This window comes from Triturus cristatus, chromosome 11 (assembly GCF_964204655.1).
Source record: "Triturus cristatus chromosome 11, aTriCri1.1, whole genome shotgun sequence".
Taxonomy (NCBI): Eukaryota; Metazoa; Chordata; class Amphibia; order Caudata; family Salamandridae; genus Triturus; species Triturus cristatus.
In genome coordinates this window covers 989,515,609-989,540,600 of record NC_140594.1, presented here as the reverse complement: position 1 = coordinate 989,540,600, position 24,992 = coordinate 989,515,609, and the positions used below count along the sequence as shown (strand labels likewise).

General features: G+C 43.7%; 1 protein-coding gene across 6 annotated transcripts in view; it reads left to right on the top strand.

Moving 5' to 3' along the window:
* Positions 1–24,992, top strand: part of HLTF (helicase like transcription factor) — a 397,768-nt gene that overhangs the window by 72,607 nt on the left and 300,169 nt on the right. For all 6 annotated transcript variants that reach the window (XM_085635054.1, XM_085635052.1, XM_085635053.1 and 3 more), the window contains exons 6-8: positions 4,143–4,240; positions 9,147–9,221; positions 15,375–15,566. In XM_085635054.1, coding sequence (XP_085491180.1) covers positions 4,143–4,240; positions 9,147–9,221; positions 15,375–15,566 — 365 coding nt within the window. The remainder of the gene's footprint in view (positions 1–4,142; positions 4,241–9,146; positions 9,222–15,374; positions 15,567–24,992) is intronic.

The following is a 24,992-nucleotide window of genomic DNA, read 5'->3' as shown; positions in this document are numbered from 1 at the left end:
AGAGACAGGGGAATTAGGAACACACACACACTTGTCCTCTCTTCTCCAAGCATGCCTGCATTGAGGCCACAGCCAGCTGCCTCTCATCGATGTATACATTTACCTGTGCAACTCCCAGGCTGAAGAGGGATATGGTGAGAGTTGGAGTTGTAAAACACGTTGTGTAGCTTTTTTGATTACCATAATCCCTGTTCTTTGTCGAATTATGTTGGCATGTCTATAAAGTTACCTTTTCAGTTCTTGCATCATCAGTGATCTGCCTCTGTGTTTCATTCTCTTGAGGGATCACAGGTTGATCCAGAGGGCAAACATTTTTGAAGGTCTCTTTAATGCTAAGAGGCGTTATTTGCAGGTATAAAGCCTTTACAAAAGTATGCTTAGTGTGTGGTGCATAAGATGTTAAATTGGTTCCTGGCATTTAGAGGGAATCAGTGTAATTCTTTAAGTGAACGTTTGTTGTGGCCATGCTTAGGGAGGGGTTCAATGCTAATGATCTATCTATCTATCTATCTATCTATCTATCTATCTATCTATCTATCTATCTATCTATCTATCTATCTATCTATCTATCTATCTATCTATCTATCTATCTATCTATCTATCTATCTATCTATCTATCTATCTATCTATCTATCTATCTATCTATCTATCTATCTATCTATCTATCTATCTATCTATCTATCTATCTATCTATCTATCTATCTATCTATCTATCTATCTATCTATCTATCTATCTATCTATCTATCTATCTATCTATCTATCTATCTATCTATCTATCTATCTATCTATCTATCTATCTATCTATCTATCTATCTATCTCCTTCCTCCAGCTGGCACTTGAGCCTTTTGCTGAGGTATCCACCTTGAAGCTGAACAAAGCTAAATCATATATTATCCCATTGACTGACTCAGCGGCCTCCGAGTCGACTGGATTAGACAACGGTGGCCTAAAGCTGTTGCTACATACCATAAGGGATCTTGGGGTGAATATGCACAGGCATCAAATCGACTGGATGTCTACTAATCTAAATAGGGCTCTAACATTGGCACGAGCCTCAGTGGGATTTTGGAAAAGGCATCCCCTCTCTCCCCTGGGACTAGTTGCAAAGTCAAAATGATATTGCCACCATGAGTATTGTACTATTTATTGCCTTCCCGGTGATACTTAAAAGTTGCATCTTTCGCGACTTGTATGCACTACTAGTTCCTTACTATCACTTGGATGCTATCACCCAAGTTGCTGGAGCTTGTAGCTTGCATAATGCTCAGAAAACCTGAGCAGGTGTACCTCGAATACAAAACAGTTAAGCTAAGATTGCCAAGCTGAGTGTGATGACAGTCTGTGCTTTACCCACGTCTAGGCACGGTTTTCTCCATTCACACTGGATGCGGTGTTGTTTCTGAACAGAAGGAAGAGTTTTGGGAATCAGAACCAACCATGTATCATCATGGATACAACTGCCTTGGCAGAGAAGGGGCGAGTGGCAGAACATAGACTTGGAGTGTGATAGGGGAAATAGTCCTCTCTCTACCTATACTGTCTAAAAATGGCAACCTCTGCCTTGAGGCTACACGTATACGGGGACCACAGTCTAGTTTACCCAAACTTCTCATTCATGCTACTCATGCAACCTTGCCGTCTGAAGGATGTAAAGAATTCCAGAAGTGGCGACTACACAGATTTACTTACAAAGGTATGTTTGCATTCTCCACAACAGCGGTCCTGGTAAAAGGGTTTGCATCCTATGGCTATACCACCAGCTATCACCAACAGTTGGTTGTGTCATGGCCTGGTCATGGGGGCTGTAGTCCCCTTTCAAAAAAGGAGTAACACTTTGAGGATCCCCCATGTCCAGTATATTGGAGTTCTCTGTTGGTGAGCATGTTACTTAAAATGAAAGAACCTGTGAGGTGACTCTTGATGCAAGTCCTCTGCATGTAGGAAACATACCTGGAGCTTCGGAAAACCATAAGGCCATGTAGGCATGACAGTATTGTTGAGCTTACATCCCTTTCCCACTGTTCAGCTGCTTCTTCCTTTACCCTATGCGCTACTGTGATGTAGTATATAAAACTATGCATTATTATTGGTACCTTCTTAAAACGTACTTAATTGGAAGGTTGTATTTATACCTCATTGTCTTCAAATTCTACCCACCTTTCCCAAGTGATGAAGATGAGGCTGTAAAAACGAATAATTTGAGCATGAAACTGAAAGTGTCAGGCTGAATGAATGATGTGGTGGATACCAGCGCCATCAAGGTATAATTATAGACCTTTCTACTGATGGCGCTCATGTGGCTGCTGTACACCAAGACATGCAAAACCTGTTAGTATCTAGAAGAAACAAACTTTCAAAAATTGGGTAATGCATTGCCTGGATGCTGCACGTGGGCAGGAATGGTATAAGAGCTTCCAGGTGGTAACGGAAGCGCTGACTGCAGAGAAGGACACAGGGCAGTGCTAGTTGCGTTGCCTCCAGTGTGGCCCCAGCGTGGAATCACCACTGGTAGCTCCTCCAACAGCACCTGACAACCCTTCTTTGATTATACTGGGTGCGCTTTGTCTCGCACCTATCCACCTTCCTTTGAGCGCATCTCTGAAACCCAATAGCTGCCTCTTGTGTGAGTGCCCCCACAGCCCTGTTCTGTTATGTGGACCCTCTGAAGTCTCTTCTGACTCCCTGTAAGCCCTCTCTTCCATGTGAATGTTCTCTGTGCGTGTCCCCTCTTCCGCCTTCCACCGAGCCCCCTTCCAGCCCCTCTTACTTCTTGTGATTTCTTCAAAGCCCATGTTGCCCATAGGACTCCACAGCAGCTGGTTTCCTCATTACTGGTAAGCCCTGTGCATGCTGTCACTCCCCCACCCCTTCCTGTCTGGGACTCCTTGCATCTTTCCTCTGCTTCACTGAGTGCATAAATATCTAACCATCTCGTGACTGGTCCACTAAATCGCTTTTGGGGAATACCACCACATTGCCCGCATATTGTACCATTTTATACAAATTTGCTTTTACTATTCCTATTCCACCATGTAATGAAGTGTTGATTGGAACCTCATTTTAATGGTGCTTCATAGTAGATCTTCTTTGCAGAAATATTCCTACTGCTTGATTCAGGCAGGCAAGCAATGTTGCTATAGTCTCTCTACCACCTATCATCATGAACATGGATGGTGGCCTGCATGTTTAAAGCAAGGCACTCACTCATCAGAGGTGCATGAAATATAGGAGAGCAGTGATAGAATACCTCTCTCTGTCTCACTCTCCCTAATGGATGAGATCCACAAATAGGGAGTGCCCATCAGGCTTAAAAGACTGTGCGAGCTAGCACAAGTAGACTGTAAAGTGTGGGGACCGTGCACTTTGGTACCTATTGTGAAAGCTGTACTTGTATTAAAATGACCCACAGGATATCGCAGACAGAAGAATGTGGAGATGTATTTATGCCCAGCTAGACTTTCAGTTTTGTTACACACTTTTGGTAATGTTAAAGGTGCTTTTGTTCTTCTTACAGCCAATGCAGTAGTTTAGTTAAGAGCATGGCCACTGGAATTATGTAGCAGGGGAGGACCACATTATGCTTCAGGATTGAGTCCATTATACTCCAAGAATAGGCAAATCATGCAACATATAGCGGTACAGTTTGTGGCACTATCACATCATTATTTTGTCCTTCTTACACATGTTAACACTATCTGGGCAGAGGTTTCAATGCAGTGGTGTGCGTTTTACACCTATATAGAGCAACCAGCAACTGAAGGATGACCAATTAAATTTCGGAAAGCACCCTCCACTTAGCAACAACAGGGGTGAAGCTATTTTAGCAACATTTCATTTGTTTGAGCTGCAAACATTTTTTTTTTTTTAACATTCTGCAAATTATGCAGCAGATGAATGATTGTGTAGCAAGTGTTGCAAATCCATAACTAAGCAGAAAAACTGCAGCAACATAATCACATTATTCCACTGGCCCGGGATGAGAGTTAAAACAAAAATGTAATGAGCACATGCAGTGTTTTGTGTTCTATAGTCTCATTTTGACCAGTTTAAAGTAACGCTAGATATGGGTTTGCTGTATTCTATGTTTTTCCCATGTATTTTTAATGTCTCATTGCTGGAATGCATTTTCTTTGAAATTAGGCTCACAGTTTAGTTTTGAGTCGAGCTGGGCTTCGGAGAGAGCAGGTCCAAGTTATGGTGCGCCAGTCCTTCCCGCCATACAAATGACAACAGAGCAGGTTTGTAAATTAAACATTTTTTAAATGTTATTTCATGATTTTAGTCTTAATAAAAATGAAAAGATTGAGGTGCTTGGTAGTGTATATTTCTAACTGTTTTCATCCATTCTGATCTTTAAGAAACATCCTTTTTTGAAACATTTAGTTGATTTTGTCATGCTATAGTCAGACCCATCATCATAAAGATGAATTACAGTCAGTATAAATCCACGCTAACCATGTTTGTCATATTCAACAGGTCGAATTCTAGTGGTCAGACTGCCACAGTCAGACTGCAGTGGCGGGCCTGAAGCAATGTGTTACACTGTCATCGGAGTGGATGGCACAATAGGTGCTGCAGTCACCCTAATTACATTTAACTTACAGGCCATGTATACATTTGTACCATGTACTAGGGACCTGTATGCAAGTTGAATATACCAATTAGGAATAAGCTATTTCGAATATGTTTAAAGGGGGAGCTCAGGCACTTTACTACTGGTCAGCAGTGGTAAAGTGCACAGAACAGCAAAAATTTGTGTCGAGTTGAGCAAAAGGTGAAAATTGTGCGGTCACCTTCAATGTTCCCTCTAGTATTTTTCCTCAGTGCGCAGCAGTGCAAGATCTGTGTGCTGCGATCAATGCTATGATCCCCAAGGAACTGAGTATTCTTGTGAGCGCTCTGCTCAGCAAGATAAATCTGTGGCAACTACCATTTTAAACCGTTGTTTACAACAACAGTGAAAACAGGTGCATTTCACACATATAGCTCTGTGTAATATGGTCTTAAAACTGTTTTGCAATGTAGATAAAAACCATCATGACATGTGTTTTTTACTCCTGTGGCACATACACCCCAGGTTTAAAAAAGGACAGGACTCATAAGGTTGTACCATTTTAGGATTCTATTGAACAGCAGGGTTGATCCAAGCGGTCAGAAGAATGAGGCAGCTATTATTAAGCTGGAACTCAGATCTGGGGTGGACCAAGTAAATTATGCTGCAAACTTTCCCAGAGTAATTTGCCAAGACCGGGACACATGGAGCAGCTGCAGCAGATTGTCTGCTTTCCTTTCTAAGCAGGAAACTACAGGCGGTGAAGGGCCTTTCTTATTTACAGTTCCAACTAGACCAAAAACAGAAGCTTAATTTAAAGGGTCAGGAGCTCTCCTTTTGCTCAAGAATCCTGGAGGGGAGTCATCTGGAGCCTACTACCTAGATGCCAATGCATTTGGAGGGGAAAAAAAGGCATGCAGCTTTTCACTTCACATGTTGTAGGAAGCTGGCTCTGTATATGGTATGTTCACTAGGTGGTTATACTGTGCACAGAGTTCAGGGGTTCCCCAAAAGTGTACAGGGCTCAATTCGGGATGTAGGTACCTTGTGGAATTGTATTACGGATGACTTTGGACAATAAGCTAACCATGCCGACTCAGTTAAACTCCATCTCCTCCTCCTGCTTCTTCATCCTCCGCATGCGTCATAAGATATTCAATTGTTTACCCCAAAGCTAAAGAAGCACCATCACCCAGACCCTCATCTCGAGCCAGCTGGCCTATGGCAATACCCTCTACTCAGGGATCGCGCCTTTCCTCCTCCAACGACTACAGACCCTACAGAATGTGGCATCCAGGCGCGTCCTTGATCAACCTAGAAGAACACACATTACATCCTACCTCAGGGAGCTCTACTGACTCCTGGTACAGAAAAGATGTGAGTTCTTCCATCAGCCTACCAGACACTTCTGCTACCCATCCCTTTCTCTAACCCTCAGCCGCCGCATCCAACGTAGCAGATGCAGTCTCTTCTCCTTCTCCAACCTAGCAGCGAGGACATGGGATGAGCTACCCTTTCATCTGCGGACCTCCCCATCTTTTCCAGAGGTCCAAAAGAGCCTGAAGACCAGGCTAATCAACTGGACTCTGTTTCACGTGTGAAATGTGGCGATCTACAGATTTACTTATTGATTGATGAGCGTAATGTAACTACACCATAAGATGGTGTCTGATTTGTAGACGTCGGCTGGGTGCCTTTCCAGACTTTTGATTGTTTATAGCTGCCATCACCTCTTTCAGCGTAATAGGGCCTAGATCATGAGATACTTTTCAAGGCCCTTAACGGAATTGGCCCAGACTACCTGAAACGGCGTTTCCAATGGTACATTCCCAGAAGAGCTCTTCGCTCCGCCGAAGCAAAAGGGGTGGCTATACCTCTAGCTAAAAAAGCTAGCTGGGGTGGTAGAAGCTTTGTCACATTTGCCGCTTAGGCATGGAATGAGCTTCCTTTCCATCTCGGGAACGCCATGGAGCTGCTGACATTCAGAAAGGGGCTGAAAACCTGGCTGTTTGCCACATAGGCTAATACACACCCTGTAATTAGAAAGACAGTAGCCCTCGCCAGGACACCCTCGGGTAACCGTGCGCTCAAGAAATGCAATTAACATAACATTACATTACACAACTATATGGTGCATTCAGCAAGTCTTTGTTTGCCTCGTCTTCTGGACAAGCGGACTCTGTGTCTCCTCCTTAACCTGCCTCCAGTTCAAACCCCATTCCTGCCAATTTAAGGACTAGTTATGTTAAAGAGCAATCATCTGCTGATAAGCAAGACATGAATCCCAATGTACATGATGTTAAAAATCCTATATGCTTTATTAATGTAAACGCTTTCATATTAGGGTGAGTGTTGTAGGAAAATAGAAGGAGCTCCAAACCTAGATTCCTCATCTGGCTTAGGGATTCAAAATTAAATATTCCTACACACATTTAAAAAATCTAACACTTTGTGCCTTTTGCTAACTGCCCCCAGAATGCTGTTTAATTATATACATGAAGTACCACTGAAGTGGCATTAGTGATCTCCCAGCGTGCAATTGATGCACCTAAATTCGAACCGTCTCTGCCTAGCTGAAAAGCTGGCGTAAAGCACAGCCAATATGTAGAATAAAGCGGACGTTTCCATGGTGTGTTCGTCATTTGTGGAGAAATGAAACTGAAGCCTGGTTTCAGCTACCCCAAAATGTTCCTAAAATGACTTTCTGCTATTTAACAGTTACTGTTCAAGCAATAAGTCGGTTTCTTCCCAAACCTCTACAGTTTTGTCAGTGTCACAAGTTGCCTCTGACTATTATTCATGAAGTTCAGCTTCTTGCAGGAGCCGCTTATGTTCTCAGAAGACCTCAATTATCGAACTCCGTTTGCAAGAATTTACCTCGCTTATCAGTAATAGCGTCCAAATAATGTCAGCAAGATCAATGGTTGTTTTTGGAAATAAAATAAAAGCAAAAAAAAGTTGCATTTTGATGAAAAAGAAACCGTTTGAAAGTCTGAGATATTTTTGCTATACTGTGATGCAGCATAATGCAGTTTTAAAGGCGTATGGGAGTACCATTTTTGTACGTCATGATTTAATGAAAAATCGCAATATTTAACAAATTGAATCATGAAGAATTTGTGCAACCTGACAGATCAAAGTTCATATACTTGTAAAATCTAAATTTCCAGTCATTTATGCAAATCTTGATAAATGTCCACAACATTGGCAGACGGAGTCGGAGTGAAATGAACTGATTTACCCAAGATTCCTTGGTCTGGTTTAGTGGCGGTGAAACAGACTGGTCTCCTAGATCTTAAATTGACTACTTGGACATTGGATCACAAGCTCACAGTGGGGGGTATTTACAGTAAAATTTTGTGAAATCAACTGAATGTTTATCGCATGCTAGAGCAATTCAGTAACCCTTTGTTAGAGTCTAGAGTAAGAGAGAGACCCATACTATAATTAGAACCTCAATATATCCATAACACTGTTGTAATAAGAATTCTGCTCCCATGCGTGCAAGCCTGTTTAAAACCCTACTGTGTTCATAAAGCTGGCCTAAACTAAATGTATATTTAAATCACACTATCTACAAAGCCCATGAATATTGAGAGACTTGGCCTACTTAGAGTCCTTGCATGGTCAGAGTGTGATGTTATCAGAAAAGTTACATGGAAGCCTTGCTAAGACGCATTCAACTGTTGCCATACAAGAGCCACCTTGCCATGCTGTGCAAATATATTGCATATATAACTGTTATTGTCCTACTTATTTCATGATTTGTGCCTGTTGTATCCGGTAACCATGATACTGAGAGAGTTGAAGCGCCTATTCTTTCAAGATGGGTCTCCCCCTCCAATTTAACTCAAATCATACCTTTCTCAGCCCACCCTGAAGATTTCACAGTAGATTGAAATGTCTGGCACAAGTGAATCACTGAAAATGCCTCATTCTCAAATTAAACCATGTTGGTGTTTATTTCCATGGAAAGTAAATGCCAAATGCGGTGAAGCCAGATGTCCATTACTGTCACTTTATATTTCCCCCAGAACACAGAAATTGCTAGATTATCCAATATGCATAATTGCAAGGTCGTTTACCTGCTTCTACGGTATGGAACAACCTACCTTTACTGCCCATTTCATATTATATAGTGGCAAACACCTCTTATCTAGAAATGTTTCTTTCAGTCTCCGTCCCAAAGCATATGCAGCAAGATGCTCCTTGCTGAAATCCTTTCGTGTGCTGACCTAACCTTCTGAAACCTCTGTAATCTTCAGGTGAACTTGTAGCTAGAGTGACACATATTTCTATATAAGCTGTTTTCCTGTTGCATTTTATTTACTGTATTGTTGACTCTCATTAATATTATTGAGTTCCTCTCTTCTTCACTTAGTTGTCACCAGTGTTCTCTCCGTCTTACTTCACTATTCCTCATGAGTATATTTTCCCAAGCTGATTTTTTGACAGTTATCAATCCACCGTGCAGTCTTTGAGTGCAGCTTTTCTGTTCTGTTATTGTAAATGTTTTGCTTGCATTATCCAGATGCATTCTCATATAGCTATCATAACTTCCATTTCACTGTATTCTACTTTTTGTTTTTCAGCTAAAGACTGAGTTTGACAAGCTCTTTGAAGACTTGCGGGAAGAGGACAAAACAAGGGAAATGGAGCCAGCAGAGGTATTCGTAATCAAATACTATAAAAGTGATTTGGGTTACATTTAAAGGACAAACTCCAGTGTGACTCGTCTCCATAAATAAAAGGGCCTCTTGTGGGAAATGTAGTGTACCAAGATCACAGCCAGTCTATCTAAATTACTGTACGTTTGCGTCTAAAAGTCTACGTTTTGCAGCCAGACTTCATCCCCAGAATCTTTTTTTTTTCCCACATCATTTTTATTGAATTTTCAGAACAAGGAGATACCAAGAAGCAGTGGCAGGTTTTGTACAACGATTATGTTTCAGTTGATCAGTACAGAATTTAATAATTTGCTTGTCCAGAAGAAAAGGGAGATCGGGTTAGGTGAAAAAAGAGTGAATCGGGGAAAGATGGAGAAAAATATAGGAGGAAAGTAAGATTGAAGAGGGAAGGAACAAGAAAGGAAGTAGCAAAAATAGTCTGGAAGGTATATAGCTGACATTTCTTTCTTTTATTTAAAAGGTTTTATATAGCTGGCTAGACTCGAGGGTATCAATGGTTAGGTGAGAAAAACAATTGCAACATAACATTTGTACAAAATGGTAAAATGCAGGACAGTAAGAACAGTATGCATAGGACAACTATAACATGGGCAAGAAAATAAGAGATAAAATTAGGCCATAACAAGTATTGGATAGTTAAGCTAGCGTGGGAGGTCAGGGATGAGGAAGGGGGTGGTATGAAAGAAGGAGGCAACTGAGGAAGGTGATGGGAGAGGTGATAGCATGCAGGAGTAGACAGTAATTATAAGAGAACTGGAGGGGGGAGGTTAGAAGTATATGAAAAAATGAAAGGGGGGAGTGAGTAAGGTATAATGTGGCAGGAACATAGTACAGTCAGGAGCAGGTTGAGACACCATGCTAGGTGGCAAGGATTAAGGACCCCAGTATTTGTTGAGAAGGTGCAGCTTGAGGTCTTTTTTGAAGCTGAGTTAGGAGGGGTTGCAACGCAGATCTTTAAGGAGTGAGTTCCAGATAGTAGGCGCATTTCCGGAGAAGGAGCGTGATTGAGTTGATTTCATGTTTAACAAAGGAGGAACTAGTATGAGAGCATTGGTGCTCCTCATATCTCTAGAGCAGCCCACTCTGTGGAGTTTATCTGAGAGATACAATGGGGTGTGATGATGCAAGGCTTTATGCGTAATGCAAGCGGTCTTGTAGGTGGATCTGCATTCGATGGGAAGCCATTTGAGACCTTTGAGGACGGGGGAGATGTGGTCAAACCGTCCACAATCAGAAATAAGCCTGGCCGCAAGGTTGAGGACTGATTTGATTGGGGCTAAGTGGACTTTCGGTGTTCCAGAGAGAAAGGCATTACCATAGTCCAATTTAGACAGTACCAGTGATTGAACAACTAATTTAAAGTCATCAGCAGGAATGAATGGTTTAATTTTCTTGAGGTGATGAAGAGTGAAGAGAGCTCCTTTGGCCGAATTTTTTATGTGGGAAGTAAGGCTGAGGTTCTAGTCAATGTTAATTCCGAGGGACTTAACTGAGTTAGAAGTGGAAAGAGAGCAGTTGAGAGCTTTAAGGTCAGAGATCCAGTGATGAATGGGGAGCCGGTTGTTTTTAGGAGCGAAGAGAATGATTTCCGTTTTTTTTAGGGTTGAGTTTAAGGTGATTGTGATGGAACCAGTGTAGGATCTTAATCAGGGCATCATTGAGGTGTAGAATGTCCGCTTGGGATTTGATCTTATAGTAAAGTTGGGTATCATCAGCATAGAGGTGGTAGTTGATTCCTGCGTGCTTAAGAATGAGGGTGAGGGGTTCCATGAAGAGGTTGAATAGACAAGGTGAGAGAATAGAACCCTGAGGAACACCCAAGGAGACCGGAATAAGTTTAGAGAGGCAATTGCTGATTTTAATTTGTTGAGTTCTGTGCTGAAGGAATGAGGTGAACCATTTGAGGAAGGACCATTGAAGCCGAAACGATTTTTGAGGGTATTGAGTAAGGCGGAGTGGTTAACAGTATCAAAAGCAGCAGAGAGGTCAAGGAGAATGAGAAGGGAGGCCTCCCCCTTGTCAAGGGATTGGTGGATGTCCTCAATAATGTTGAGCATAGCAGTTGCAGTGCCGCAGCCCTTTCTAAAGCCTGACAGGAATGTGTCCAAAAGGTTGAAAGAGTCAATGTGCTTGTCCAATTGGAGCAAGGCGCATTTTTCGAGGGCCTTGGATAGAAGCGGAAGGTTAGAGATAGGTCGCAAATTGTTGAGGTCGTTTGGGTCGGCTGTAGTGTTTTTAAGGGTGGGAGTGATTTGGCCAAGCTGGAGGGAAACCGGGACACAACCCGTGGCCAAGGAGGAGTTGATGATGGTGGTCCAATATGGTGCAATGATGTGTTTTAAGTCTTGAAAAAGTTTAGCGGGAAGAGGGTCAATGGTATTAGAGGAGGGTTTAAGCTTGGTGATGATGTTGAAGACTTCAAGCTCTGTAACTGGGCAGAAGTTAAGCCAAGAAGCATTATTTTTTAGCTGGGGGTTGGTGAAGAAGTGTTCAGGAGGGGCGACAGCGAGTGGGAGATGAACAGAGTCAGGGCATGGACCTGTGCATAAATCCTTATCAAGATATTAGTAAGGAGTGAATGTGTTGCTTGGATGTGGCCAAATGGTGGATTGCTATTGTACCCACTAAAGACGTGATCAAGGAGATTTTGACTTTTGTAGATAGATATCGAGGATAAACCAAAGACGTCTGGACGAGTTGTCAGAGCAGGTGATATTTAATAATTTCAGTTTCGTAACACCATAAACAATATATGATACATTTGTAGAAAAAAAATATATTTTTTACTACTGTGTCATATATTGTATATGTTTTTAAGTAACAGAGCCAGTAAGATATTATCTTATCTGACGAGTTGTGATCATGGCCTTTGTTGAAAGTGGTGATGTCTGCACTTCGTAAGAGGCATACCCATGTCCACCATGTGTGATGTGATATATTTTTGTTGTCTTTGCATGCACAGAGGTTCTTCTTGCTCCTCAGGTAAGTAGGATATCTAGCGTAAAGAGATTAGTGGTGTTAAGGGTCAAGTGTGGAATAATACACCAAGGGCTTAGGGTTTGTTGATGGGGTTGTGTGTGATATTTTGTTGAAAGATCTTGTTGATAGTTTTGTTTGTTGAGTTCCAGAAAGGGTTAACTATATTGCAGTGGAAAAACATGTGTTCAAGGACGTGTTGTCTTCTGAACAGTTCCGACATTGTGTCAGATTTTTGGAGTCCTCCCCAGAATCTTAACCTTTGAATAATTCTCCGATTTTTTTTATTTTTCTTTGTTTCCACTTTGTTTCTTGAATATGAAAAAATGTAGGAAAATGGATTAGAACTGTAGAACTTGTGACTCACTTTAACTTAAATCTCAATACTCTGTGAAGTCTATGTTGGCTTGGAAAACTCTGCTTTTGGGCAACATTTTACCCCAGTTCCTTTTCTGCTGTGGCAAAGCCGTACCTCGGAGCATAGGTTCGGAAGTTAGACTGCCTTTTAGTTATTTATTTATTTATTGCTTTGATTGTTTTTATTTTCTTTGTGGTTTCTTTTCATTCCCGATTCTTTCTTTTGTAAGGAAAAAATTCCCAGCTCTAGTATCTCCTTCCACATAGGAAATTGGGAGAGTTTTATTCGAGGTGGAGAAAAGAGCTAATTAGAAAATCTCCAGTATTGTATATTATTGTTGTTGCAATTGTATTTATGTAGCGCCTACTACCCTTGACAAGGTGTTGAAGTGCTTTTCGTCAAGTAACACGTTAGTCCGGAACCCAAAGGTTGAATATTGGTGGATTAGTAAAGGGAAGTATAAATTGTTATTGGGAGTGATGAACAAGTGAGCCCATTAGTTGGATGTATAGGATAGAGAATGGATAAGGAAGGTAAGAGTTTGGAAAGAGTTATTTGGGAGTTCATTGTAGTGAAAGAGGTTTGGGATGAGTCGGAGAGTGGAGGAAGGGGATCTTTTGGAAGAGGAATAGGATGAGTCAGTGTGGTGATTTGGTGAAGTTTACGGAGATACTTTTTTTTTCTTCAGTGGGAGGAAAATCTGAAGAAATATTGGCAGCTAGGGAACTCATTCACTGCCCCACCTAAGGTAATCACAGATTTAAGATTACATAGACATTACCCACATCAAATGACCAGCTACCAGATGGTCATAAATTAAGCATTCTAAAAACACATAAAATGAGAGGTAAATGAAAAACATAGAATCAAATGTAAATTTCTTTCTGAAGTATGGAACGAGTCTGTTTAGGCTTGATTATTTTCTTTCTTCTTTACATTTGTCTCAAGGACAAAACAAAAATACGCAGCAAACGAGCTTCACTCAAGCATGGGCTTCTTCAGGGAGCTATTTTTCTAATAGCAGTAGTACTACTTTTGATAAATGACTGCGTATTACCGGAGTTATAGGTCGTACATGCCACGCTAATTGTACACAACATGAAGCTAGAAACGTTCAGCAAAATTAGGTTGTCCTGAAAATCACAATTCCATCAGAGTAATCCTTATTTCTGTATAATTCTTTGATAAAGCAATGTACCGTGTTCGGCAAAACAGTGCAGCCCGCTGCGTCCATACCACGTGCAGGAAATGGGAGGAAAATATATAAATATTTAGAAACTGAGAGATACATATCATAAATCATCCTCTAGAATACTCAGCTGAAGTGAAGACTCCCTGTCATTTTAAAAAGCTATTTATTGAATAAATAAAATAATGCAAGCTTCCTAAAAAACACACAGTGTAATTATTTCTTCCACAATAACCGACATGAAATGTACACAGACATGACATAGGACTAACATTTAAAAGACCTGTAACCAAGACTTACAAGAGAGTTAAACCTCAGTATAAAGGCAAGCAACAGGATTTTTTATGTGAAGTATCTCAGGGGATGTGCAAAGCCACTATGTCCCCTGTAACTGGGTTTGCTTCCTCTATAGATCACCCTATATTGTTTGGGTTGTGTGAACATTGTCATCTGATTGCAATGGCCCCAAAAGAAGTTTTTTTTTATTTATTTTTTTTAGATGGGGTAGTGGGACGGCCCTACCGGCCTTCCCTGACGGTAAAGCAATAAACTCCGTCCAGTTACAGAGCCAATTTTTCTGACCAATGCTCTCCACGTGGGGTCAGATTAAGGGAATGCCCTACAAACATCAAAGCTATGCCTAAACACAATTAAATCGTGGTTTCTGTATTTGGGTCTGAGGTAATCTGGCAGGTGGTCTGCCATCCATGGAACCCTACCGCCAATAACACCTATTTTCCTCTCAGTCTTCACTGGGGATGGAGTCAGCATTTGAGCCTATGTTTACCCTGCATTGTGTGCATATAGGATTTGTTTCTTTAAGATGTGTGTGTGTGTGTGTGTGTGTGTGTGTGTGTGTGTGTGTGTGTGTGTGTGTGTGTGTGTGTGTGTGTGTGTGTGTGTGTGTGTGTGTGTGTGTGTGTGTGTGTGTGTGTGTGTGTGTGTGTGTGTGTGTGTGTGTGTGTGTGTGTGTGTGTGTATATATATTATATATATATATATATATATATATATATGTATATATATATATATATATATATCTACTGGCGGTCCCAGAAGGACCCCCAAGGGCCAAAAAAAGTTTTAATTTTTTTCGCGAAAAATCGTGGAGTGCGCGTAACGTGCAAGCACGGTGGAAACCGAAAAAATTCTGCGAACGTTTGGCTGATGACATATGTGTCTTTCTGAAAAATAAATATTTGTAATATATGTATAGCTAAAGATTAATGGAAGAAGACATGGGTGAATAAGTGACTAAATACAGTGATGTAATATCATCAGCAGAGGATTGCGGTCGCGTGAGTTATAGTTGCCTGCACTAACTATAACGGGGGAATTTCATTGGTTTTTCACGAGTGAAATGTCCAGCTAACTATAACATGTGTGAAACCTATGGTTTTTTAAGTGAATTTGCAAGGTTTTTAAAATGCTAATTCCTAACTATAACGTGTGTGAAACCTGTGGTTTTTTCAGTGAATATATATATATATATATATCAGCAGCGGCGGGTAGTCGTTTTTCATATTTCTAGGAGGCCTAATTGCAAAACTCTTCCTTGGCCCTTTATTAAATAAGCCTTTTGAAGTTTTTAATTACATTGCTTTTTCAGGCTGTTGGAACGCCATTACTTTCACATCAGAAACAGGCGTTATCTTGGATGGTTTCACGTGAGAACAGCAAAGATTTACCACCTTTTTGGGAGCAAAGGAATAACCTGTACTACAACACTCTTACAAATTTTGCGGAGAGTGATAAACCTGAAAATGTGCTTGGAGGGATTCTGGCAGACGACATGGGACTGGTATGAACTTATTCTTTTATGCTTTTGTGTGTGTGTTATATGTTTCTTTCTTTTTCAGTTGTAATTTGTTTCAATAAGCGCTTATGAGGGGATTGGTTATAAGTGAGACGGTTTATTTAAAGATCTTGGTCCTCATTGGAATCTGATTATTTTCAAAACACTTTAGTTGATGTAAAAGAATATCACACTGTGAGAGGCTGGCTCACTATAGATTATACCACAACAGGGTGCAGTGTGTAGTCAGTCCAGTGGTTCTCCAGATGTTGTATAAAGACTAAATAGAGAACACTAATGCTCCTTTTTGTGGTAGTGTGGGTGAGTAGTTAGGCTTATCAGAGGGTTGCGCTAATGCATTTGTTGTACACACCATGGCAATAAATGACACGCACATATTCAATGAATAAATCAGAGACCAATTCATTAAAATAGTTCTCTAGCAATTTATCTACTAAGACCACAAGAAGCAAGAACGTTTTTAAATAAAAATACTTTTTGGTTTCAAAAGTGGACACTTCCTGCAATTTTCAGTCTTTCCAATTTTCTGAACCTGACACCACCACACTGCCACAGGCCGGGCCAGGGGCGACGTTGAGTGTATTTCCTTCTATCTCTGCTCCGGACTCCCTGGCTCTTATGGGCAATTTAAAATCAGGTTCTCCTCTCGACCCATGCCCTGCTAAATTTTTGGCGAAAGTTGCGGAGGTGATCAACCCGCTGGCTAATCCGCTCTTAAATCTTTCGCTGAGGCTTGGTGTGGTTCCGCAGGCCTGGAAGCAGGCGATGGTGATTCCATTGCTTAAAAAATCTGGTCTAGATCCGAAGGCCCCGGTTAATTATAGGCCCATCTCTCTGTTGCCGGCCCTCACGAAGATTCTGGAAAAGCACGTCCAAGGCGTGCTCTCCAACTTTCTTGAATCTAATGAGATCCTGCACGCCTCCCAATCGGGCTTTCGTCCCCATCTCAGTACTGAGACTGCGCTCCTGGAGGTCTCGGAAACCATTAAAGAGGTTCTGGACTCTGGGGGCAAAGTCATGCTGGTGATGCTAGATCTGTCGGCGGCGTTCGACACCGTTCCCCATGATGGTCTTCTCGTTAGACTTTTCGAGATTGGCCTACGGGGGACGGTGTTCGACTGGTTCTCCTCTTTCCTAGCCGGCCGCCGGCAGTCGATCTGGGCCCCGCCGGATTCCTCCGTGATGCCGCCTCTGGGAGTCGGGGTCCCTCAGGGCTCTATTTTGAGCCCGACCCTCTTTAACATCATTATGACCCCATTGGCGGCGTTGGTGGAGTCGCATGGTGCCCAGATCGTATCCTATGCGGACGACACCCAGCTCCTCTTCTCTTGTAAGAGAGGAGGCGACTTTGATGGGGAGAGTATTCGGGATTGCCTTGGGGCTGTCTTTCACTGGTTCCATCTAAACAGCCTTAAGTGCAATTCGGACAAGTCCGAAGTACTGTTCTTTGGGTGCGATACAGAGCCAGATTGGCAGACCTGGTGGCCACGGGATATGTTCCCTCCGTCCTGCTCCTCTCAGGTTGCTAAGAATCTGGGGGTGAAGATGGATAACAGGCTAACCTTGAAATCCCAGATCCTGGGGGTGTCGGGCATTTGCTTCGGCATCCTCAGGATGCTGCGGAGGTTTCTTCCTCTGTTATCCGTGGATCACAGGGCGTTGACTGTCCAGGCTCTGATTGGGTCCAGGTTGGATTACTCTAATGTTCTCTACCTGGGCCTCCCAGAGTATCTGTTGCAGCGGCTTCAAGTGGTACAGAATGCCGCTGCAAGGGCAATCTTTGGCCTTAGCAGGCGCTCCAGGGCCTCGGGCCTGTTAGCAGCTTTACACTGGCTTCCTATCCGCAAGAGGATTGCCTTTAAGGCGCTGACCGTGGCTTACAAAGCTCTCCATAAGGAGGGAGCCAAGTACCTCCAAAAGAGACTGGTTTTTTACCATCCAACCAGGTCTCTGAGGTCGGAAGCCCTGCATCTTGCTGTTGTCCCCCGGGTAAAGAGAGCGCGCCTTGGAGGCCGCTCTTTTGGACTGCTGGCTTCTCAGCTGTGGAACTCTTTACCACTGGCTTTGCGGGGAGTCACCAGCCTATTAGCTTTTAGGAAAGGCCTTAAAACCTGGCTGTTCACTCAGTAGCCGGCCCTCCGTGAATCTCTGGCCCATTCTTCGGTTAGTTTTATCTTGTGTTATGTCTGTTATGTTGCAGTATTGTCTCTTTCTCCATTAAAGCGCCGGGACACTCTTTTTGAGTAGCCGTGCGCTATAGAAATAAATGAATAACATAACATAACATAACATTTTAACCTCTGGGAGGAAAACAATGCAGTTTTTCAGGTAAGTACACAACTTACAGTTTCAGTCTTCGGGGTTATAGGTCAGCAGATGGCAAGGTTCAGGTAAGCATAAACACTATCACCAGCTGCACAGGGACGGCAGGGTGCAAACACAATGTAGGGCGCCCAATGCAAGTGAATGGAAGAACTTGTTTTTGAAAACAGGCTGCATGCGTCGAACGGGAGCCTGCACAAAGAACACCAGCGACAGCAGAGGTAAGATGGGATGGGATGCTTTGGGTCACAGAGACAAAGTCAGTTGAGTTCCCAACACCCCGGGGCTTTGGGTGCAGGGGTGTCCTTTGACATCGGGGTTCTTTCACTGGAACCGGTCGCGGTTGGGGGGAGCCTTTAGATTCACACTGCAAGCATAGTTCTGGAGTCCAGGAAGGATTAGCCAACGTTGGACATAGACTCTATCGCTGGGGAACCTTCTCTGGACTGGTGGGCCACCTGAACACAGGCCGGAGGCATCAGGTGCACAGTGGTCAGGAATCGTGGTTCCAGAGGCCACCAGAGTCCTTTGTCTTAGTTTCTTGGAGACAGAACTGGTCTTCTTCAAAGGCATGCAGTCTTCCCAGGGGTTTTGGAGATCGCTGGCTGCAGAACAGGTGTCTGTTTGTTTGCCGGATCTTCGAAGCTGCAGACAGGCCGGTTGGGCCAGGGCCTAGGCAGTGGGTGTCTTCAGTCTTCTCTGCATGGTGTCTTCTTCGTCCCCGCTCTTCTTAGGCTGGCAGGAACTAGTTTTTGGGTCTGGTGAAGCCACCTAAATACTAGATTTAGGGGCATTTTAAGGGAGTGACCGGTAGGGCCAATGGGCACCTTACCTGGTGTGTCTACACCCTCAATTATGCCAACCTCCTCTGGGAGGGGCACAGTTCTAGCCCTGATTGGAGGAGTCCCACCATCTTCAAGATGGCAGGAACTGGAAAATGTGCTTCACTTCACCTCCTGCACCTTATGGGTGGAGCTGGCAGAGGTGAGCAACCTCCTATTCTTCCAGGTTTTTCCCACTGGTTTCTGCCCAAAGTAGAGGTCTAAGATGCGGGCTGCATCTGATGATAGCAGCAGACCCTAGGGATCACATTACAAAGACGCAGGCCTTTGAAGATTTCCTTTGGAGCACGGTGTCCATCCTGGGGCAGGAGGTGTGACACCTTCGCCCAGGATTTGCTTTGTTTCTGGCCAAAGAGAGCAGAGGTTCTTGATCCAGGGGTCCTGAAACATGTCTGGTGGTGGCAGGCTGCCTAAAGCCAGTCCGACACCACACCAGGGTCGGTAGGTTTTCAGCACCTCTGAGGTGCTCTCTGAGTACATGTTTTAATAAATCCAACACTGGCATCAGTGTGGGTTTATTAAGAGGAGTTGTTTGGTAACAAACACTCCTGGGGTTCAGGGTAGCCATCAAGGTGAAGGGGAACACGAGTTGTCGAGTTTCCAGCCTGTGTATTCTCTATGGCTGCCCTGGCACTTACAACATCTAATAATAGAGGTAAATATTATAGGGGCATATCTGGTCATGCAGATATTCCCACACCTGTGATATAGTGCACCCTGCTTTAGGGCTGTAAGTCCTGCTAGAGAGATGACTTGTCTATTCCTTAGGCAGTGATTGTTGGCATGGCACACCAGTGTGCCATGTCGACTTTGTTGTTTTTCACTGCACCAGGGCATGCCAGCTGCAGGGGCAGTGGCATGGCCTTGGTGAGGGGTCCCTAGGGGACCATTCTCAGTTCCCATGCCCTTGCTACCACGGGTACCAGTTCCTAGGGACTTATGGAGGGTGAAGTTGCCAATTGTGGAATAGTTTTAGGGAAGAAGCACTGGCGCAGGGGACCTGGTTGGCAGTGATCCTGTGTACTAAAATTGATCCACATCATTTTTCAGGTAGAAAGTGGGGGTCTAACCATGTCAAAACAGGCACTCGCTCACACACCTACATAGAGGAATGAAGTATACAAATGTAAAATTTTGTAATGTAGAGGATTGAAGTAACAATAAACACCATTGGCCAGAGTATCAGTAACTCAAGAACGTTATCAGATAGTGAGTACAGACACATTGATTTGAGGTATCCATTTGTATAGAGGTGTGTTCGGTTAACTAGGCTTGTTGCATTAGGTCATGAATGAAAGCAATCACATAATCTTGTATACACCTATAAACAAAAAAACTATATAATTGGTTGTAGCACAAAGTAAAGGAAAACTAGAAGCTGGAGAAACAGGAACGTGAAATGTGAGGGAATGAAAGCGCCAGGTCTTTGAAATTTGAATCCTGATGCTTAATCTGTGAGATTCTTGATAAAGGCCTTTTCACACATCGTCCATGAAAATGTAAAATTTCCTAGCAGCTGTGAACAACGGTTATGATTTGATAAATGGCACAGAGGTGAGGATTTTGAACATAGCAACCAGCGGCTACTAATGATCAAACAAAATTATCCAGAACCCTAAGAGAAATGATCTACAAACTATATGTGACCCAAAACCTCGAAACAGCCATATCTCTGTTGTTCTGTTAAATCCTCTACCATTGTCCTTTCTGCATTTTTGTTTAGTTTTGTTATGAAGCCAACGTATTAAGAATATCGTAATGAATTCCTTGCATCCAAATCGTGACCCTCCAAAGACTGCTGGTTGTCCATTCCTGCCAACATCAGAACAAGTGTATCGGGACCTTGGAAATACCAGCATCTTATTTCAATTAAACAGTGTCAACAAAACTAACCATTCCTTCAATTGGGTGGGCACATGATAAGTTGAGTGGAACAAGCGATGACAGCGAGGTGGGACTATCCTCTCCTACAGGTCCTTAAAATAAATTAAACATTCTTTCACATATCTAGGATTATTAGATTCTATGGCAGACCTGGTAGGAAGGATTTGCTGTTATAAAGCTCACTCGTACTAATAGCCAAAGATCACAGCTGGTTAAAAGAATAAAACTTCCTAATTTCGAGTTCGTTATAGAGCCCTCAGCTATTATGATATTTTTCAATCTGATTAGCAATTAAATTCCCTGGGTGGCCCTGGCCTGTCTGAGTTTCAAAACCTAATACACTAGTGGAGCCTCCTGAGTGGCCCAAAAGACAATCTTTATAAACAAGGGGAAGACACCGGAGCTAATGTTTTCGTGAGCTACTTCTCATAACTTTGTAAACTTTATTCTTTATATGTGTCATATAGAAAGGATGCAATTATTGACAGGAAGGTCTGTCTCGTCCATTTTCGTGAGGACACAATGACATATACATTGTTCCGTGTCCAGCTCCTTTTCCACTGTATTTACGTTTATAAGCAATTGGCAAGATAAGAGGTTTCCTTGCTCTCCTATGGAATTTGAAGTCCATGCATTGATTCAGCTGCACATGTTAAATATTTTTTTACCAACATTGTTTACTGGTGGAGCCCGCCCACCCATCAACCACTCACTACCAGTGAGTGATTGGTGGGTGGGCTCCACCACAGATGCGGGTACACTTAATATTGTAGTCACTATTCAGGATCTACATGTTACAGCTATCGTAGTGTAGTCGATGTTGATCAGAGAGCCTTCATCAGGACCGAAATAGCACTAAACAATATGTCAGGAATCCAATAGTGATTCACAAATTGTAATCCTTAACAAGCAAAAACATGCACACACATTCATGCAAACTTGGATACATGGGAGGACACATTGGCCATCTAGAAAAGAAAAGCAAAGTAAAGAAACAGAAGTTCATCTAAAATGTAACATTAGGTGAAATATGCTATTGTGATTCAATGTAATTTCACTGCAAACGTGAAGGTGTACAAATAATACACTTCGCAGATATCACAAAACACAAGTATTCAATAAAAAGACATGCTTGCAATAGTATGTGGTATTGATCACTCGTGTTTTAAAAATATGCTCATAGTCGATGACACTAAGGCCATTATTATCCTTTTTTGTTCATTTACAGTACTACTATACTATTTAGTAGTTTCAAACTTAGGGGGATGATCATTAAATCTTTTTGTATGGTTACACCCTAGATAATTTTATTCTGTTACAGTCCTACATTATCTAGAGCTCCTACTTCTCTGGTGAAGCCTACCCAGATGTAAAGTCATTGTGGGTGAGTGGTCCAATGATGACGCATGCAATAACATTTTCATGGGTGAAGACCTCTATTTAACCTTATTTAGTTATCTACATATGACCACTGAAACAAAACCCCTAAGGATTCCTCTGTATTAGGGATACCTTACTCCATTTGGTAATGCATTGAATGGATGGTAGGGAGATGGTAAGGTCTTCCAGTAACATATCATCTTTTCCTCTTTTTGTTTGTACACAATTTTTCTATATCAATTAGTTTCATACATAACATGTACTTCGGTCTGATCAGTACATTTTGTTCCATTTGTTATCACATTTATTGCCTATCGCTATAATGCTTTAACAGACTCTACAAAAGTGGTGCTTTTTGTACATCTTATGACCTTCTTTGCAATTACTAATAATTAGGCACTTTCTGACCAGTTTTTTTGTTTAAAGTTTATGTTCGAGGCATATGAGCTGCAGATCACACACTAAGCATAGATCGCCATCTGGTGTTGGGCCCAGGTGTTTGCACTTGTTTTTGACTTGGAAGCGTCTTTCGAAGTCACAAGATAGGTGACTCCTCCTTTGATGATAATGCGCATGGGCATCGGCTCCATCTTCAGATTGTTTTTTTCCGCCATCGGGCTCAGATGTGTTTCTCGCGCTCCAGTTCGGAACCGTCACCGATTCCACTCTTGACGCTCAATCCTTCACCGGTATTGTATTCGGTCATGATCCCTAGTCGTCGCGCATCTCTTCCACATCGAAGTCCTCGATTCCGGTAGTTGACGAAGGCCTTCGGGCTTACCAGGGCCTTGGTATCTGGCTCATGGAAAGGACGCCATTTAAGAAATGTCCTCAATGTGGTTCGAAATTTCCCCACACTGATCTGCATGAGGTGTGCAGCTTGTGCCTCTTTCTGCTCGAAGACCACCATTCGAGATCGTCGAGCCAGGAGAACAATGGCTCGCTCGTCAGCGCCCATCCCCGACGACATCTTCCAGGAGGGCATTGATGTACCTGAACAGGAGTGAATCGAAGAAGGCCCCATCAGCGTCTCCGAAGCCGATGACTCCGACATCTAGGACATCACTCCTGGGCAGCGGGTCGTAAGTAAAGACGTCGACCCTGACCCCCTCCCTGCACCATCGAAAAAGGCTTCGGTCACACCTTCACCTTCGGGTCCAGGTGCACACCGAGAGACTGCTTCCCATGCCCCACCCTCGGGCCTGGCAAAGAAGCCTACAAAGCCTTTAGGTGACTCAGGCTCGAGTCAGTCTACCATCGGTACCGACCAGACACCGGCACCGAAAAAGAAACCGCCCTTCTCCTCCATGCCGATCGCTGCCTCCTCATCCAAGCCCTCGGCACCGAGATCTACAGGCACCGCACCATCGACTCCGAAAAAACACTCGGAACCGAGCAAAAAGCAGATCCCTAAAACTTCGGATTCACACCCTTCGGAACCGAAGAAAGCCTCGGAACCGAAAAAACACCCGGTTCCACAAGCAAACACTGAGACTGTAAAACATCATGGTTCTAAGCCAAAAGAGCACAATACCGTTCCAGAGTCGGTGCCACGCAAGTCTTCTGAACCGACACGGGCGGCACCGAAAGACCAGCCTCTATCAGAAGAGCTATTTAAACCAGACCCTAAACAGAAAACTCTTCTAAATGACCCTAAAACTGGTCAGATGACTTTAAGTACAAAGAAGAGACCATTGGATTCGCCTGTACCGGCTCCACCACCAAAAAAAGGGACATTGCCACATCTCCACTCAGGGTCCCTTCTCCACCACCTCCCACACCTCCTCCTCCACCCCCAATCAATCAATCATGGAATTTGTAAAGCGCACTACTTACCCGTGAGGGTCTCAAGGCGCTGAAGGGAGGGGGGAACCGCTACTGCTCGAAGAGCCAGGTCTTGAGATGTCTTCTGAAGGTGAGCAGGTCCTGGGTCTGCCATAGGTGGGTGGGGAGGGTGTTCCAGGTCCAGGCGGCGAGGTAGGAGAATGATCTGCCGCCGGTGGTCTTTCGTTGGATGCGGGGGACAGCAGTGAGGGCGAGGTTTGCTGAGCGGAGCTGGCGGGTGGGGGTGTAGAAGTTGAGTTTGTCGTTCAGGTAGGCTGGTCCGGTGTTGTGGAGTGCTTTGTGTGCGTGGGTGAGGAGTTTGAAGGTGATCCTCTTGTCGACGGGGAGCCAGTGCAGGTCTTTCAGGTGGGGGGTGATGTGGCTGTGTCGGTACGTTGAGGATCAGACGTGCGGAGGTATTTTGGATATGTTGTAGTCGATGTAGGTGTTTGGCTGGGATTCCTGCGTAGAGTGCGTTGCCGTAGTCCAGCCTGCTGCTGACGAGGGCCTGTGTAACAGTTCTCCTTGTTTCAGACGGGATCCACTTGTAGATCCTGCGGAGCATGCGGAGGGTGTTGTAGCAGGAGGAGGAGACGGCGTTGATCTGCTTCGACATGGAGAGGGAGGAGTCGAGGACGAATCCGAGGTTGCGTGCGTGGTCAGTAGGTGTGGGTGCTGTTCCCAGCGATGTTGGCCACCATGAGTCGTCCCAGGCTGAGGGGGGTGGATCCGAGGATGAGGACTCAGAGTTCAGTTTCAGACGGCTGCTCTGCATCCAGTCGGCGACGGCCTTCATTCCCTCGTGGAGGTTCGTTTTGGCGGTGTGCGGGTCCTTGGTGAGGGAGAGGATGAGCTGGGTGTCGTCGACGTAGGAGATGATGTTGAGGTTGTGCTGACGGGCTACTTGTGCGAGGGGGGCCATGTAGATGTTGAACAGCGTTGGGCTAAGTGATGATCCCTGGGGAACGCCGCAGATGATGTTGGAGGCTTCGGATAGGAAGGGTGGGAGTTGGACTCTCTGGGTTCTGCCGGAGAGGAAGGATGTTGTCCAGCTGAGGGTTTTCTCATGAATCCCCGCTTCTTGGAGGCGTGTTTTTAGGGTCCGTTTGCAGACTGTGTCGAAGGCTGCCGACAGGTCCAGGAGGATGAGGGCTGAGGT